Here is a 19,019-nt window from a genome sequence, read left to right as displayed (position 1 = left end):
TTTAAAAATACTATTTTCTAATATTGGTTAGGATGGCAATGTGATTTTCCCAGCTCCTACACCCAAAAATATTCCTGAAGAAGCCCCGGTAAAACAGAAGACTGTGGCTGAACTGGACGCAGAGAAAGCAGGCACCGTCTCCATGTACACAAAGACGCTGACGACGGCATCCATGTATGCGGCAGGTGAGGAGCCCATCTGTTAAGACGCGGCACTGAGTTTTGTATGTAGTGTGTTAGTTGTCATGACTGGTAAATGGGACACTGTTGCTACTCTGTGGATTCTGTGGTACTGGGCCCGACAGGTCTGGATTCACCACATGTTACCACACGTGGACTTGGAGACCACACTGATTACCCAAAATAACACAGGCACTGTGTTAAGTCCTGGAGTGAAATAACATAGAGGGTATTGATAAAGTTTTACAGAAAACGTCTTCACTATAGTCATCAATATCACACATACCAAAGCTGTAGAGTAACGGTGAGGGTCAGGGTGTGCTAGTGAACCTCTGTGCTTTGTAAAGCGTTAGCTGAGGCAATCTGTTTAACGAGAAAGACTGAGGAAGCAAGCGCTTGTCTGAATTATAAATAGTATGAGGTCGCAATAGTCTTGCATATTAGACTAATATTCTAGTCACCTCCTAAGCATCTCGGGTAGCCAAGGCTACACAGAGAAACCCTGTCTCGAAAAACAAAACAAGAAGAAAGCAAAAAAAAAACCCCGAAGCTTTCACATTTTAATTTTGATTTCTTTCTTTATAACTGATCACTAGCTCTTTTCTTTTTTTTCTTTTTTTCCCTTTTCTTTCTTTCTTTTCTTTTCTTTTTTTTTTTTAACATTCACCTTTGTGAAACTAGAGAATTGCTGTAAAACAGCGAGACGTATTCGAGGGGCTGAGATGTGGGCAACTGCCTTCTTCCTCATAGAAGGAATTAAACACGCTTAGATCTGCTTAGCGTCAAAGCAAAAACCAAACAAGAACAAACTCTAATGAATAAAGGGAGCAGCACCAGGCGCTCAGGATTCTTGTGGGCTCAGCATCCCCTAAATCCCCATGTGAGCCCAGATGTTTTAACGCTAAATGTGTAACTCTCCTTGAGCAAAGAGCGAGGCTCAGCAGGATGCCTGAGGAGCGTCTGCTGGTGCACGCTGTGAGTCCATGGGGCAGTGTCCCTATTTGCACTCACTTCTTTAAAAAAAAAAAAGCAGGACAGCAGACTTCCATTTCTCTCTAAGACGCAGAAGACAGTGGAGTAGGGCATATGTGACGATCTATTTTCCTGGGCTTCCGTCGTATTGACCATGTGAGGAGTTTCTGCAAAATGGTTAAAGAGTTGGTAAGAAAGCCTCCCTACATGTTATACAAACTGTGTCTTGGCTAAGAAAGCCTCCCTACATGATACACTCTGTGTCTTGGCCCAGCACGAGGCACTGTGGGTTTTGCTGAGTTATCACTTTCTGACTGTTAGTTTCAGAATAGGGGCTAGCATGTAACGGGCACCAGGCATTCTAACACGGTTTCTACACCTTAGCTCATTTATGCCTTGTTAAAAGCTCAGTAGTGTGGGTACGCTATCACACCTTTTTATAAGGTAAGGACACAGAGGGTTAGTGGCATTATGGATGAGGGTGTTGAAACACAGAGAGGTACATAACATGCCTACGATCAGGCTACTAGTGAGCAGCAGACTAAGGATTTTGCTGATGCAATCTGACTTAAGAAAATATGACTAGCCATAACCCTATATAATAGAGTGTCTTCTCATTAACTAGAAGGACAAAATATTTATCTGACTCTGTCCCCGGAGGTTTAACAAGCCACGTGTCAGAACTTTTGGAATACTGACTATGAGCATGACAGTCTACATTAAGAGTAGTTCAACTTGGCGACTGGTGGTGGCTCACATCTTTAATCACTGGAGGCAGAGGCAGGCGGATCTCTGAGTCTGACCAGCCTGGTCTACAGAGTGAGTTCCAGGACAGTCCAGGGCTACACAGAGAAACCCTGTCTTGAAAAAAAAAAGTCAACATAAAAGCAAAATTAATGCCATGCCACTGATAAAGCATTAGTTGCTGCTGAGAAATCAAGTCCACTTATTCAGGAAAGGGCACCTCCAGCTCCCCCCATAGCCCGGTGTCTCCGGTTTTACTGACCACTAAGTAACCCTTTTTTTTTTCTGTTGCAGAACAGCCATGCACATGTTTGTTATTAAGGAAGGCGATAATTAAAGATGTATGTTCAGAGCGGACTGTTTGTATTCTGCACATTCTTAATTTAATTTGTAGGGGTTTTTTTTCTTCTTTTCTTTTCTTTGTAAAACTCTGTTTGCTGACTTGGTGTTGAGGCTGGAAGCTGCCTGTCCTGGGCCAGCAGTCCAGACCAGATTCAGGAGCAATTGCAAAATTTCTGTCCTGGGTGGGTGGAAGCCATATGTTTCGGGGAGGTGCTGGACTGAATGAAATCCTTCCTGGTCTTTGAAAAACCTCTCTTGCTCAGCCACAACCGAGAGTGACACAGAGCTGGCCTCGTAAAAGCTCTTTCTTGTAAAGGTTGTTTTGCCTGAATAGGAAGTGTTTTGTAGGTCTTCTGTAGGCCTATAGTTCTGGTTTAAAAATGCTTGTATAAACACACGTGACATGGTGAAACACATGTAAACAGTGAAACAGAGGAGGACATAAGGCGGCACAGGGGAATGTGTACATTGTTATGAAGGTAACTCATAAATATTGCTAGATCTTTGCATTTCACTCTGCAGGAGTGGTCAGAAAGGTAGCAAATTTTTGCCTATAATGTCCCTTGCATCTTACTGGCCAAATGTCTGAAAAATCTGCTCATTATGGGCAGAGGAACAGAATTTTAAGAGATTGATTCTTGTGTGTGTGTGTGTGTGTGTGTGTGTGTGTGTGTGCGCGCGCGCGCCCACGCGCGCGTAAGCGCATGTACTTTTATTTTTACTGAGGTCATTGCAGGCCATCTCACACAGTTTCCCTCTCCCTCTAGGTCTCACAGGAATGCTGGGTTTGGGCATTGTGTCCCCCAATCTGGCCTTCTCTCAGATGGTGACCACTTTTGGCCTGGCCGGCATCATTGGTTACCACACCGTCTGGGGAGTGACCCCCGCTCTCCACTCGCCGCTGATGTCTGTGACTAATGCGATCTCAGGTTTGGTCTTTGCTTCTCTTCTCCTCTTAGGCTGTCGTAGGTCTTTCTGCTTTAGGAGTAGTGTTTAGTGAACTCTGTCAAGCTCATTTTCAAACCGTGACTCCTGCTGTCTGTGGCAGTTCTTGGAGTGACTTGGGGATTCCCACGGTTGAGTGGGCTTGTCAGGTAGGATGCCAGAGTATGTGTCAGCCCTTCCTGCGTTCCCAGCAGTGCAGGCTCATTAGTGTTTCTCCCAGTTACCCTGCACTTTAAGAAAAGGAGCCTACTGATAGAATTTAAAAACCAGAGAGTGTTTCACAGAATTGGTTGCAATACCCTCTAGGGTTTCTCCTTAGAGTCAACTAAACATTCAATCTAGCAAGGCTATAGTAGGCTGTATATGGCTTTGGTTGACCACGATGGTTAAGGAGCGGGGAACCAGCTTGCCAGGGAATGGTACCAGGCACCTTTCTTTGGTGAGAGGTTCTGCAAGGAGCTGTTCTCTTTGACCTGCACCAGTGGCTTAGATGTGAGGGGATGAGGCCGGTCTGGTTATCTAACATGACTGTGAGTGTGGTTATCTCCTGGAGTGTCGCAGGCATGTAGTTCCTGGGATTACTGCAGGAAGCACGTCAAGTCTCAAAGAGTGCTGTATACAGGAAAGCTCAAATTGGTCGCAACTTCATCGATATCTATAGATCAAGATTAGCTCCTTCCAGTTTGGTTGCAAGGTATCTATCCATGGTCACATTTTCCTATAAGCAGTGCCCTAGTGACACTGCTGACTTGCCCCGATGACAACACAGGTAGGAAGTTGAAGGTCAGATCCTTATACCAAAAGAAGCAAAGTGTGCTGACTTCTGCCCACAATCGTACTTCAAGTAAGGAAGACATGCGGGCATGTCGCCCATGGTTTTGGTCAGGAAGATGGCTGGCTCCTACCATTTTAATGAAGACATAAGAAGGCTGCCTTGTTGTTTTACATTGGCTGTCTGCATTGGGTTTTGAGAGGTTCCTGTACGTATTCACCATGGTGATGTTTCCTTTCTAGGTCTGACTGCGGTCGGTGGGTTGGCGTTGATGGGAGGGCATTTTTATCCTTCCACAACGTCCCAGAGTCTTGCTGCTCTTGCTACGTTTATATCGTCAGTCAACATTGCAGGTAGGAGGAAGAGCAAAGAGTTCAGACCACTGTTTTTTGGCAAACAGGCAGCAAATACCAAGTTGTGTAAAGTGAACTTTCTGAGTTTAAGCACTTAACTGTTCCTTTAAAAATGACTTCTTTCAGGCAAGTGTTTCTTTTTGAAGGAGAGTCAAGTATTTTGCCTATGCATAATGGCTAGAAGCTGTACTGTTTCCAGTTGATAGCAGTCCCTCCATACCCCCAGCCACTTAACGGTGAGGTCTTTGCTAGAAGCTAACTGGGAAGTCGTGGCTTGCGTAGCTTTGGCTCACATTGACCTCTGCTCTCACCGTGACGTCTGTAAATGAGGATAACTGCGGACAGGATTTTAGTCTTTCGCCTTATCACAACTGTTGTTTGTTCCTGCTAACTGAAAGGCTAGCATATCACTTGTGACACTCACTTGATGCTATTTTATAGCTAAACATTCCTTAATGTGTCCAAGAAACCTGGTATCTATTGCTACAGTGTTTTTTTTTTCTTTATCGTTTGTTACAGAGTTTGACAGAGTAACCTATCAGAGAAAAATACTGACTTTTGATCCTTTGTATTTTCAAGCTTTTAAATGGCCATTTACTTTTAGTCATGCAGAAACAGTTGGCCCTGCATTCCGATAGTTTTCTTCCTAAATGTATTTAGGGTTCCCCATATTTCATCCACCCTAAGGGAGCTGGCTTTAACCATAGAATCACTTTTGCTTTTGAGGCTCAAAAATATTACTTGAAATAATAGTTGTCATTTTGTGACACTTGGTGATAAAGGTATACTTAAAGCAAAGATATTGTAGCATATGAAAAAAAGTCACGCTGTCCGATGTGAACTTCTTGCTGTTTTGTGTTTCTCTTGCTATGGTAAGGTGGCTTTCTGGTGACTCAGAGAATGTTGGACATGTTCAAGCGACCCACGGATCCTCCAGAGTACAACTACCTGTATCTGCTCCCTGGTGGTGCCTTTGTGGGTGGATATTTAGCTGCCCTGTACAGTGGCTATAACATCGAAGAAGTAAGAGGCCTTTGGAAGTTTCTCTCCCCACTGCTGCGCCTTTCTCCCTTTTAGAATTATCGTCACAAGCAGAATTCAAACTATTGAGAGAATATGCAACTTTACCATCAAATACGGTAACAGCCTGAAAATGACCTGTTGAAACAGAGCATCCTGAGGTCTTAAGGAGGAGGAGCTATGTGGGCTGACTTGTTAGTTTTTAAGTTTTTCAGGAGTAGGATGAGCAGAGAAGGCTTTAGAACCTCCCTTGTGTGCCTGCCTGGATTGTTGCAAGGAGACAGTAGAGCAGCCAGTAATCAATTTGAAAATGTTTACACTTTTCCTCTCTACAAACATAGTGCAGTCACCTCCTGTTAACAAGAGATACTATGCGGTGCACTTCATGAGAACATAGAATGAAACTTTTCACGTTGTAGGGCAGTGGTTCTCCACCTTGCAAATGCTGCAACCCTTTAATACAGTTCTGCTTGTTGAGGTGACTCCCAAACATAAAATTATTTTTTGTTGTTACTTTGTAACTATAAACTTCCCACTGTTATGTACCTTACAAGATGAGCTCCAGGAAAGCGAGAAACCTTTTTTCAAAGCACAAGGTGGAGCAGCACCCAATAAGGGATGCATGAGGTTGTTCCCCCAACCTCCCACGTAAACGAACATGTGAGCGTGCACAGTTGTATGCTGGGTAATAAGAATTTGGATTTGAACTTAGGTAGTTCCTAGGTGAAACAGAAAAGGAGCTGGGGTGTTGCATGCTTCACATTTCGGTCTAGCGACTGGCGCTGGATCTCGCCTTCTCTGACAGCAGAGAAACCGGGTCTATCTTGGTTTCTTCTGGGTTCCCAGCATGCAGGATTAACGGGGTGACGAGACCTTTTTTTTTTTTTTTTTGAGAAGAGCCGAAGCAGTGAGTCAAGAGACTCCAGACGTCCTCCTTACTGCTCTCGCCTTGGGGAAGCCATGTGCCTTCTCTTCTCACGTGGCTTTCCTGAGACTGATGCAGCAGCCTAAGTAAGGCATAGACACAATTCATGGTACCAATGACGAGGACTGGCTATCTCATAGCATTTAGACACATTTTATATTGTCTTAAAATCTAACGATAATCCCGTTTAAATCTAGCTACTGTTATATGTTTGTGTATGCTATCAAATCCAGAAGAAAGCCAATTTGTGTGAGTGGCGTGAGTACAATTTAAAGTATGCAATGTGTTTACATTCCTAAGGGATAGGAAAATATTTTGAAATGCTAACAGTAGAGTTCAAGCCTATTTGTTGACTGTCTGAATTTAAATTGCCCTTAGAGAATCGTGTTCCTCTCCAGGAAGAGAGGTCTCCCCTGAGCCAACAGACGGAAGGTTTTAATAATCTCCTCCTCTTCTTTCCTTTGAAAAGATCATGTACCTAGCGTCAGGCCTGTGCTGCGTTGGTGCCCTTGGCGGCCTTTCCACTCAGGGAACAGCCCGGCTCGGCAACGCCCTGGGCATGATTGGGGTTGCAGGAGGCCTGGCAGCCACACTCGGAGGCCTGAAACCAGATCCACAGTTGTTGGCTCAGATGTCCGGAGCGATGGCTATGGGTGGCACCATTGGTAAGCACTTGTGGGCTTCAGTTCAGCCTTCATACGAGCTCACCGCCCCTCACACGTCTGAAGTGAGTCAGGCTTGGAGACTAAAGATTAAAGAGTGCTTAAAGCCCGAGGCTTTATTTTGAGGGGCGCATTGTTAGGAAGAGTCCTCTGTGTGTAAACACCACAGACTTTATTCTTACTCAGATACCAACGTTTCAAAACACGGGGAAGTGTCAACGCAGTTAACGAGTGGGGTTAAAAAAATATCCCATATGGCATGAAGTTGTTATTTCTTTCATTGACCGTGTTCAGCTTTACTATCGTAGGATGGGGATTGGGATACTGATATGAAGGTCATTTTTCTGCCTCGCTGATTATAAACAGCAGTAGCAGGCTCCATTCCTAAGTGTTAAACATTCAAACAACACGTGACTGAGCAGAAAAACCGCTGTTTTAATTGTTCCCAGTGTTACACTGGAGCTCTTGTCAAGCTTTCAGGAATTTTGTGGGCTGGTTTTAAAACTGAACCATTGCTAAAAATTAAGAAAACTAGGTGGTGGTGGTGCACGCCTTTAACCCTAGCACTCGGGAGGTAGAGGCAGGCAGATCTCTGTGAGTTCGAAGGCAGCCTGGTCTACAGAGTGAGTTCCAGGATGGCCAGGACTCTAAATTGAAACACTCTCTCAAATAAACAAAACAAAAACCCCAACCCCAAACAAACAAACAAACAAACAAAAAAGAAAAAAAGACTAAATAAACTTAAATCAGAAACAAAGTTAATGCTAACAACATATACCCCCTGTAATGAATTACTTTGAAATTAATGTACTAGACTTTTTAATATGCCCTTGAAGTTATTTATATCCCTGTATGCTTATGGTAGAAGTACTATGTAATAGCAGGATGTTAGAATTTATTCCCCATTCTCCATTCAATGATATAACATTGGCAAGTTGATTTTTTTTTTTTTTGCGGAAGTACTGACAAATTATAGATCTTCTGTTTCTTTTCTAGACCTAAGAAAGTGATGGGAAAGATTTAATATAGCTTCAGCTTAAAATATGACTATGGTGGCTACACTGTGATGAGCACAAAAATAATCATATTCTTCCTGTGTTTGAAAACTGTTACCCAAGTTAGTGAGGAAGTCCCCTACCTGGTTGTTACGGGAGCCAAGTTTACACGTGAATGTCGTGGTCCACAGCCCAAATGTAGCTTTTCTTTCATTATACCTATAAATGCAAATAAAATATTTAGTAATGTTTGTGTGGGAGGTCTGGTTAGCAGTTGAAAGTTCTAGGTTTGCTGCAGGTACAAGAACTTAGGAAAAATGAACAAAGTCATGCCATGAAAAGTCAGTAAGCTTTTTGGAACTTGGAATAAAGAGTACTGCGTGTTGGGGCTGGAGAGCTGGTGCAGAGCTTGCCCTGCTGTTTGGAGGACCCGAGCTCAGTTCCCAGCACCCACATTAGGCAGCCACAACTGCCTGCAACTCAGGCCCGGGGACCTGATGCTCTCTCCTGGCCCCCGTAAGTCTCCACTCTCACCACTATCATGTATTTTATTGATTGGAAGTTATACCACTCACTTTTATATAAATCATACATGTACCCTCCCCTTCAGTGATCTGGTTGCAGAGTCTTTCCCAGCAGAGCATTTGCTTCAGGCTGCCTTTCATATTGCCCAGGAAAGCCTCGAGTCCTTTAGTAACAATTCTAAGACACTTGACAGGAAAACTGTTGCGCTGTCGTTTCCTGGTGGGAAACTGCTTACGCACAATCTTATACAAGTTCAAATCCCCGCTCCTTCTACCTCTGTGGAAAATCCTTCAGAATTAGAGAATTTATTACCCAGAAGTTTTCCTTAGTTTTGGCCTTAGCTCTACTTGTCTGAAACCCTAGGCTTAATTTTGTTTTTTTCAAAGTTCCATCTGTTAAGTGTATGCGTAGCTGTAAGCACTGGTTATAGAGAAGAGAACCTTCGCTTTTCACTCGGGGGTGGGGGGCGGGGGGGGGGGACTACTCATAAAGAGACCTAACAGGAGCTTTAAGTAACCTTTATAAGCTTGTCTTGGGGTGTGTTTGGAGTTTGGGAGAGGAGGCGCACATTGTTGCTGTACACTGTTATTTGATGTCGCTTAGATAAGGTGAAAAAACAAGCTGTTTTGGCATATGTCTATAGACTATTTTTTCCTTCTATGCTCTCCTTGTAGGGAACCAGGTAATTGTTCACTGTTTTTATAGTTGTTCTCTAGAGGCCTGTCAGGGTTGGTTTCTCTTTGACCTTTGTTTCCCCGACAGGATTGGCGATTGCGAAGCGCATCCAGATTTCTGACTTGCCTCAGCTGGTCGCTGCTTTCCACAGTTTAGTGGGCTTGGCAGCTGTGCTGACCTGCACGGCCGAGTACATTGTAGAATATCCACATTTTGCAATGGACGCAACATCAAATCTCACCAAGATTGTGGCCTACCTCGGCACTTACATTGGCGGGGTCACCTTTAGTGGGTCCCTTGTTGCCTATGGAAAGTTACAAGGTAACTGATTTGCTATCGCGTACAAGTAAATGCCTGTTGTTCAGGGTACTCGTGTGTCTGACTCATTTTTAGAAAAGGGTTTGTATAGCAGTCAGACACGTGAAGATTTCCCCACAAAAAATTTTTTTAATTTTAATTTTTGGAGGTTCTGAGCTTTGTGACACTTTGTTCTGCAGGCAAGTAATGATAGAAATCCATACACAGACCTCTGTAGACATTAATGGACACTTGATAAGGTGTATGAATGAAGTAGCAACTCCATGGTCTTTGTTTAGAGATGTCTATATATTATCTGAGACATGACCTCATGCTTCCTAGAGTAGAGACACACTTCCTGGATGAGTTTGGTTAACGAGCTCATTCTGAAAACCAGCGCGTGTTTTAGCGTTCTGCCACGGCAAGTTTTACCACTGTGACGTGGAATCGTGGAAATGGGGTCTGAGGGGAGAATCCAGAGAGCCTTTGGCAGTGTGGTTCACAAATGAGTCCCCAGAGAAACTCATTTGTGATGTAAAATTATGGTTTTTTTCCCTCTGAATAATGAAGTTATTAAATGGGGGAAATGTCCATGTAAGTTAAGGAAAAAAAATCACAAACGAACTTCGAGTCTAAAACATTCCTGTCTGGGGCTTTTTCTTTAGAAATAGCTAATGAGAGTTCTTCTCCCTGGGGCTCAGCTGATTGAATCGGAAATGCTGACGTCCCAGAACTCTGAAATGAAGTTGAAAATAAACAAAACCACACTTAACAGCTTCTGTGTTGGTCATACCAGAAAAAAAAATCAATTTTTAAGATTCCATGACCGAGCACATGGACAAATTAAAGAACCGTATTTTCCTGTCTTTGCTAATGTGTGTCACATGTAGGACTCTTGACTTTATGTCTCATACCTGAAGTGCTACACTACTATTCTGATACTGAATTTTGGTAATCCAGGATTAAGCGACATTCGGGGGTTTTCCCACGGCACAGTCCAGGTTCTGAGTACCATCTGCTTTTGGCCCAGGTATCCTGAAGTCAGCCCCTCTGCTGCTACCTGGAAGGCATGCGCTCAATGCAGGCTTGCTGGCTGCTAGCGTGGGTGGGATCATCCCGTTTATGGCCGACCCCAGCTTCACCACTGGCATTACCTGTCTGGGCTCCGTGTCTGCACTCTCCACTCTCATGGTAAGGAGCTGGGCCCGGAGAAGCATACTCTTAGAGAGGAGCTGGGGAGTTCTTGCGAGACCGCAATCTGATCGTGTTTCTGTCTCCTCAAGATCCCCAGCCAAGGGCATACAAGTGCCTAACAGTTTGTCACACGCTCACCATCTTAGAATATGGAAAGTTTAAAAAGGGTGAGAAGGACTGGAGGGATGGCTCAGTGGTCAAGAGTGCCACCTGCCTCTGCTTCCCGCGTGCTGGGATTAGAGGCGTGCACCACCACGCCTGGCTCGGGTCTAGCGGTTTCTTTTTGAATACTGACTCTTAGGTTACACACACAAGGTCTGTAGTGCATGAACGGGACTTGTTCATGAGTGATGTCAGGTCACGGCTTCAGCACAGAGGCTTTAGAGTACTGAAGAGTGACTTGACACTTTGTCATTGTGTGCTTTATAGCGCAGTTTTCTTCTGTCTTATCTGGTGAGGAATTTTTTGTAATTTTAAATAAAGGAAAATAATTTTTGTGTTTTCAGTCTAATCAAGAAGTTTTAAAAGGTCCCTATAATCAAACCTATACTATAGAAATGTATAAATGTAAAAACCTATAATATAGAATGTATTTAAAAGGAACTTACAGTCAGTTTGAAAATATCCCCATAACACAAAGGATATTTTTAAATTACTTTTGGCTTATATACTCACATAGAAACGAAGCTCAAAAATGGACGAGTCTCTAGAGTGAATAACAAATGTATCCCCCATCCTTTCTACTTTCTTGTATTCAATAACTTTGCATTGCATCATGGATGCTGTTAATGATTTTTGTTTTAGACACACTGGATTCTGTTGTATTCATCTAGAATATTGATAACCACTTATAATCTAATTTAAAAATTTCATATTATTTTCATTTTGGGGCAGCTGACTTGGTTAGACTGGTGTTTCAAATTCCCGCTCTTACGGTACAGCAACTGAAACCTGCTGTTGTTTTATCCTTAACAGAATTGCTTGGCGTCTGACACACAGTTTACTTGGGTAGTGTTTGTACATAGCATTTGGGACTCCTTCAAATGACAATTGCCCACTCATTTGTAGGATTTTTCTTTTTCACTTTCCAGCTGTCTATGTCACCAAAGCCATGTCCTCTGGGTCATCAAACAGATAAGTCTGTGGACCAATGACCTTAGTTTTATCTGCTCCACTTGCTACCAGCAGGGGCCTGACTTCGGTCTACACCCACCAAGAGCTGGGACACCCACTTGGTGTCATTTCATCTTCCCAAGCATAGACTCTTTTCCAGTTTCTGCCAATTTCCATCCCTTTAATTGAGGGACTTTTTTGGGGGGGGGTAGGGAGGTGGTGGTGACTAAATGTTATAGTTGTCACGTCTCTGAGAGAGTTGGCCATAGGGGAGACTTGCTCACCACCCAAACCGGAACTTCTGTGGCGATAATTAATTAGAAAGTTGGGATGCCGAAGAACCAAGACACTGAATGTCAGGGGTCGGATCGTGTATACGCTCACCTCTCGTTCTCCTTCGGTTTTCCCCGCCAGGGCGTGACTTTGACAGCTGCTATCGGGGGTGCCGACATGCCTGTCGTCATCACCGTGCTCAACAGCTACTCGGGCTGGGCTCTGTGTGCCGAGGGCTTCCTGCTCAACAACAACCTGCTGACCATTGTGGGCGCGCTCATCGGCTCCTCCGGTGCTATCCTGTCCTACATCATGTGTGTGGTAAGAAGTGCGCATGTGGAGGAGGAAGGGAGCGGTCTCCCGCAGACACGGGTGTGCCCGTCACTCCTTCTGCTTGCTGTGAAAGTAAATCAGTTGTTTAAAAAGCAAAACTCTTCTAATGCTTTTCTCCATCTGGAGGGGCCCGTACTATGTAGTTTAGGCCATTATTTTTCAAACCATTTTTTTTTGTATACTGTGTATTCACTTGACTGACCTTATTGTACTTTTCAATTCAGAACCCTTTTTCCCCATCTCTGTAGTGTGAGAAGGATTCTGTTGCCAGTATCCCTGCCTAGCCTTGAATTTGGGAGATTGGTACCCAATCCATAATCCCTGCCTCAGTCTCCCACGTGCTAGGATTATAGGAATGCAGAGTAATATGCTGTGCCTAGCTTCACTTTAAGGTTTAAAATATCACATGCAATAGTCTTGTCTTTTTTTTTAAATCATGAAAGACTCTGCTTTTAAAATCTTATTTAAGACTTCACATTAAGTGTTTGTACAGATACACCAAGTTCTTTTAATTTTCCTCAGTACTTCACAGTTACTTGATTTTTTAAAAAAAATTATCTTTGTGCAAAGTACATCCGTGACACTCTTTATATGTTTTATTTCATTGTTTGAAAGTGTCATCTATCTATCCACATGTGTTTTGATTGAATCTACACTCCCCTCGGTGGCACAGGCCTTTAATGCAACCACTTGTGAGGAGGCAGAGGCTAAGGCATGCTTCCTTTTTGTTCCTAACTAATTCCCTTCTTGAAGACAAAAAGTATATTGCAAGTAACTATGAATCTGCTGAGAACTTTGCTTGAATTATAGTTATTATTCTCTACAGAATATTTTTGGGTTATTGTTGAAGCCCACTTGCACAGCTTTATAACAGACAAGTTAAAAAAAAACTGAAAAAATATTCAATGTCCATATCTTTACCGAGACTATATAAGATATAACTCTGAACATTTGAAGTAGAAAATAGTCATAAAGGCACCTGAGGTGTATAGATAACTCTGAACATTTGAAGTAGAAAATAGTCATAAAGGCACCTGAGGTGTATAGATAGTATGTGTTATATCTCTTAATAATATGTTTAGGACAGCTGTGCACCCCCGTTCTTGTAGTTTTGTTTTTTTCCCCTCTGACACAGGGTTTCTCTGTGTAGCCTTGGCTGTCCTGGAACTCTCTCTGTAGACCAAGCTGGTCTCGAAATCGGAGATCCGCTGGCCTTTCCTTTCCTCCAGAGTGCTGGGATTAAAAGCGTGCCCCACCACTGCCTGGCTGAGGTGTAAGGGCATTTGTGTGCATGTATGTCTGTACACCACTTGCATGCCTGGTGCCTGCAGAGGCCAGCAGAGGGCTGGAATCTTAGTGATGGATGGTTATAAGCTACCATGAGGGTATCGGGGCTCAAATCTGAGTCCTCTGGAAGAGCAACCAGTGCTCTTAACTGCTGAGCCATCTCTCCAGCCTCCTCATTTTTCTTTTTCTCCCCCCCTCAATGTAGCATTTTTGAGAACTTTATACATGAACACTGTATTTATGTCACGCTCACCTTTCGTCCCCCTCTCCAACATCTCCCAGCCCCCCCCCCCCCGCCCCCACCGCCAATTCAAGACCCTTTCCTCTGCAATGTATGTACACATATGTACAGACAACATACTGAGTCCATTCAGTGTTGACTGTAGTAGGTGCGTCCAGGGCTGACCACATGGATTGTCCCTTTCTCAGTAGCCATTGGCTACCTCCATCTTGGTTGGGGGTGGCGGTGGAGTGGGGCCTTGTGGAACTTATCCACGTCGACACTCAACTGGTGTTGTCATCCTGGTCTTGTTCAGGAAGCCATATTGCTGAGACTTTGTGGGTGCGTCCCCTTGTCATGTCTAGGGGACACTGTCTAGCAGCAGGCACCATCTCCAGGGTCTCCCAGTGTTTCTGTCTCCCTTTCCCGTTCTCCCTGGGTAAGACACTAAGGGTGTAGGGCTTGGGGTAGGGCACCCCACGGCCACTTACTCGCTGTCGTTTGGTCAGTCGTGGATCTCTGCAAAAGTCTCCATCTATTGTAAAAAAAAAAAGCTTTTTTGATGAAGGGTGAGAGTTATACTTACCCAGCTTCTTTGGTTACCTCAGGTTTCATAAAACCTTCATTTTTGCATCCTACTGTTTTACTTGCCTTAATTGAGAAATGGCATGTCAATTAAAGCACTGGCATTATCTTTTTGTTTGTAATGAAAGTGTTCTTTCTTTCTTTCTCTCTCTTTCTTTCTCTCTCTTTCTTTCTCTCTCTTTCTTTCTTTCTTTCTTTCTTTCTTTCTTCCTTTCTTTCTTTCTTTCTTTCTTTCTTTTTTTCTCATCTTGTAAATCACAGGGCTTGACAACCTAAGTTTAAAACTAACCTGATGATCATGTTACCTAAGTAGTTGGAAATATTTGGAATTTGAAAATTTTATATTTTGTTCGAAAACCTCAAGGGCTCTGCAGTGTTTAAATTACAAATGACCTTAAAGAGAAATTGTATTTAGTTCTTTATAAAAAAATACAACTTTCTTCAAAAATGAACTTTTAAAGAATTTTACTTTGTTTCATCTGGAGAATTTGAATGGCCAGCAGGGGGCAGTAGATTTTCATTGTTTATTTAAAGGTGATTTGCCAGGGAGGAAAAAAAAAAAAAAAAAAAGAGCTTTAAAATCGAATTGCAGGGGGAGTGCAGCGATTTCCCCAGACCAGAAGTCTTCCAAGCTGCATTCTTGGGCCTAGAACTGCCAACAGTCCGACAGTGCAGAGCCGGGACCTGTTCTGGTCAAGGATGGCCCCCTCCCCCGCCATCACCAGGAGAAATATGGGATAAAGGTCACATGGAGATGCAGAAGGCACCTGTTTGCCTACTTTAAGGAGAGAGGGAAGCTGGGCAGAAGCCAGTTCCTTGTGAAACTCTGACTGGATTTCACGCCTTTGGTTCATCCCAACGCTGCTTATGGTTAGGTTTCTAAAGTCACTTCCGACTAAAGGCCTAGAGTTGGGATTCAGTCACTAGATTAGCTTTTTAAGCCACCTTGCAACAGGAACAGTTGGGTTCAGTGTCATGAAGTGTTGGTGTTTAACCCCCCCTCCATATCAGCTGTTTAAACCTCTGAAGTAGCTTGCACTGCTTACAATGTTTGCAAACAAGTGGCTGCCCTGTGTTTTTAGGGGGGGAAAAATCAAACTGCAAGACTTGAGTTATGTTATTTGTTTGTTGGTTTTTGGTTTTAGGTAGGATCTCACTCCGTAGCCCAGGCTGGCCTCAGGCGATGGGCCCACCTGCTGCAGACTCAGATTGCTGGAAGTACAGGCACACACACCACGCCTGGCAAAATATTTGAAACCTATCAATGCTAGTGGCATTGATAATGGGGCTATGCGGAAGGATTCGTGTGTTGTTCTTGGGACGTCATCACGAGCACCTTTCCCATCCCACCCTTGTTTCTTTAGATTTGTAATTTAAATTTTTTTTAATTTAGCAGCTTATGTTCCAAGGTTCTAATCTGTGCGTCTTACTTCTTGCCTTTTCCTTCCTATCCAGTTTCCATGTTGCTGTAGCCACAGCAGCACAGCAGCACCCACAGTTCCTTTTTTTTTTTTTTTAAATAACAGTAGCTAGGATGAATTGCCCAGTAAAAGGTGCCTGTTGGCACACTCTCTTCTGTGCGTTCTTGTAAAATGATCTCATCTTCTCCCTTTGCTCTGTCCTTTGACGTGTCAGGGTGTTTTCCTAGTCTTTGTGTGACGTGTGTCAGGGTGTTTTCCTAGTCTTTGTGTCTTCTCTATTTCCACTGACCCAAGCACGTCCTTCCCACGTTTTATAGTTAATGTTTGTAAAACATTTAATGTTTTAAAGTTTTTGAGTTGTTGTACTAATCCATCCTTATAGTTGTCTGGGACTGTAAGTATATTAGATCAGATTAAGTCTCTGTTTTTACTCATCTGGACCTAAGGACAGTGAGAGCCTCAATGAGGGAAACTACTGCATGGCCAGATGTGGTAGTGTATGACTTTGATCTCAGCGCTTGGGAGGCCAAGACGGAGGCCGGCTGATCTCTGAGTTTGAGGCCAACCTGGTCTACATAGTGAGTACTAAGTAAGCCAAGGAAAAACAAACAAACAAACAAACAAACAAACATCCAAGCAGCAACACCGACAAAACCAACAAAGAAAACCTACTACGAGCCAAGCTTAGCAGCACACACTTGATTTCAGCATTTGGGAAACTGAAGGAGGAAGAGGGTTAATTTTGAGGGCAGCTGGGATTACATAGAGGCATCAAGACCAGATCGTACCTCAGAAGGTCCTATTTCGGAAGGAAAGCTCAGTCATAAAAGCACGAGATGTTTAATGTAGGGAATTTGGGTGAATAGAAAAGGATAAGGGAAAATAAAATGACATAATGCCCATTTATCATGCAAAAGTTAACATTTGATGTCCTAGTTCTGGATTTTTTTCTTTAAAAAAAAGATTTATTTATTTATTATGTATACAATTCTCTGCCTGCATGTACGCCCATTTATCATGCAAAAGTTAACATTTGATGTCCTAGTTGTGGATTTTTTTCTTTAAAAAAAAAAGATTTATTTATTTATTATGTATACAATTCTCTGCCTGCATGTACACCTGCACATCAGAAGAGGGCATTCTGTCACATTACAGATGGTTGTGAGCCGCCATGTGGTTTCTGGGAATTGAACTCAGGACCTCTGGAAGAGCAGCCAGTGTTTTTAACCTCTGAGCCATCTCTCCAGTCCTCCAATTCTGGATTTTTGTGTTTGTGTTCATCCTCTTTATAATGTATTATGTTATTCTAATATTTAATCTTCTGACTAATATATTTTTAACATCTACACCCTAGTATAACATACAGCTATACCATAATATTTCCAAATCCATAGTGTGAGTTGTTTTGAACTCTGCTGTGGTTGCAGTGTTCCTGCTGTAAGTTTTCACCAGTACAAGGAAATGGCCTGAGGCTGCGGGTTCTTTTGTTGGCTGACGGTGCTGAGGAACAGATCTCAGAGGCCCACACAGTCCGAGCTCTGACCGACGGTGTGCATCTTCTGTCGTTCCCACACTCCCGCACAAAGGAGTGAGAAACCAGTAAACAACAAGCCCGCCACTTAAAGTAGAAGCTTTTGTTCTTCCTATATTTCTATTATAGTTGATCATTGATTTGTTGCATGCACTGGTGTATTAGAAGAAACTCTTTAAAAAATAATTTATGCTTAATAGCTCAAGGTTATTTAGAAGGAAACAATTGGTGAAATACTGGCTGCTCAAAGTTACTTCAGTACTGCAAGTCTTTTTTTTTCTTCTTCTTTTTTTTTTCTTCCCCAAGACAGGGTCTCTCTGTGTAGCCCTGGCTATCCTGGACTCACTTTGTAGACCAGACTGGCCTCGAACTCACAGAGATCCGCCTGCCTCTGCCTCCCAAGTGCTGGGATTAAAGGCGTGCGCCACCACTCCTGGCAATACTGCAAGTCTTATACTGAGCAATTTACAAACATTAGCTTAACGTTTGTAAGTAATGCCCACGGTAGTTTCGGAGCTAGGAAATAGTCTCATTTTGTAGAGGATGTGTTTCAAGTTTCGCACCTTTGCGTCTGTGAAGCCAAGTCTAGCGCTTAGCACAGTCAAATGAACACACTGTTTGGTAAGTGAAACTTGTGTGTTCATTTTGTTAGTTAACTTACTATTCTGGAGTCCTCTGTGGATAGGTGATGGTGGCAGTGCTGTTCGCGTCCATATGGTACCAGCATATTGGTCTTCTTCAGTGTTTCCTGAGGCAAAGATGGAAGCTCAGATTAAGCAGGGTGGCTTCGTTATGTGGGAAGAAAGGGAGTGCTCCCCAAGCGACTAACCAGCAACCTCGAAAATCAAATTTTTGTTCAGGCAGTGACTTCTACTGGGGAACCCGCTGAGCCCTGTGCTGGGGTTGCACTACAAGCCATATAATAAAACCTGAAAAAATGCAGACAGTGTCCCAAACAGCAAACACATATCCGTAATTTGTTTTATGCTAAGCTGTAATCGTCAACCTCCTTGTCTTCTGCAGTCCCTCTGCTTGTCCTATTGCCTGGGAGAGAGAGCTCAGACAAGACTGGGAGAGCATTTTCCAGACAAAGGAAAACCTCTCATCTTTGTTTTCAAATGGAATTAGAGCAGGGTGGAGTAAGTCAAAAGCCAAGGCAAGCAGAGTTTCTATCTTTTCTTTGTGGTTGATCAGTCAACAATGCCTTGAGACAAGAGACAGTGCTAAATGGTATATATACTGTTGCTTTAGTTTTGGGTATTTTATGACCTTTCTTTTGTCTTTAGACTAATTTCCTTCAGTGTAGCTGGAATTATGTGAGTTAATGATCTCTTTAATGTAGAACATAACTTTCATTATAGGACCTATTAGCTCAAAAGGAGCCAGCTTGAACAGTGTGGCTTTTTTTAAAAAAAGGGAACCCCTCAACTGTGGATAAGTGGTCACAAGATGGTCTCATGAATCACATAAGGAAGCAAATAAAATAAGGAAAAAAAAATAAAGAGGCACAAAGCTGTAAACCCTAAACATTTGTTCTGAACACAATGTTGCAGTGGTAAATTAAGAGATGAAAAGTAACGTAATTTTTAGGAGACCACATGGAATTAGTGTAATGGTGATATATTTTTGCTTATGTGTTTAACAAGTAGACCTTGA

The 19,019-nt window shown here is 43.0% G+C and overlaps 1 protein-coding gene across 3 annotated transcripts in view; it reads left to right on the top strand.

Moving 5' to 3' along the window:
- The window catches only part of NNT (nicotinamide nucleotide transhydrogenase), a 97,187-nt gene that overhangs the window by 53,372 nt on the left and 24,796 nt on the right, over window positions 1-19,019 (top strand). For all 3 annotated transcript variants that reach the window (XM_084801395.1, XM_084801393.1, XM_084801394.1), the window contains exons 10-17: window positions 32-185; window positions 3,005-3,166; window positions 4,197-4,307; window positions 5,185-5,330; window positions 6,722-6,917; window positions 9,197-9,430; window positions 10,437-10,597; window positions 12,128-12,307. In XM_084801395.1, the coding sequence (XP_084657521.1) occupies window positions 32-185; window positions 3,005-3,166; window positions 4,197-4,307; window positions 5,185-5,330; window positions 6,722-6,917; window positions 9,197-9,430; window positions 10,437-10,597; window positions 12,128-12,307 (1,344 nt within the window). The remainder of the gene's footprint in view (window positions 1-31; window positions 186-3,004; window positions 3,167-4,196; window positions 4,308-5,184; window positions 5,331-6,721; window positions 6,918-9,196; window positions 9,431-10,436; window positions 10,598-12,127; window positions 12,308-19,019) is intronic.

Source organism: Acomys minous (genome assembly GCF_964271855.1).
Source record: "Acomys minous genome assembly, chromosome: 11".
Taxonomy (NCBI): Eukaryota; Metazoa; Chordata; class Mammalia; order Rodentia; family Muridae; genus Acomys; species Acomys minous.
The sequence above is the reverse complement of the archived record's forward strand: the minus strand, read 5'-3'. Positions and strand labels throughout refer to the sequence as shown.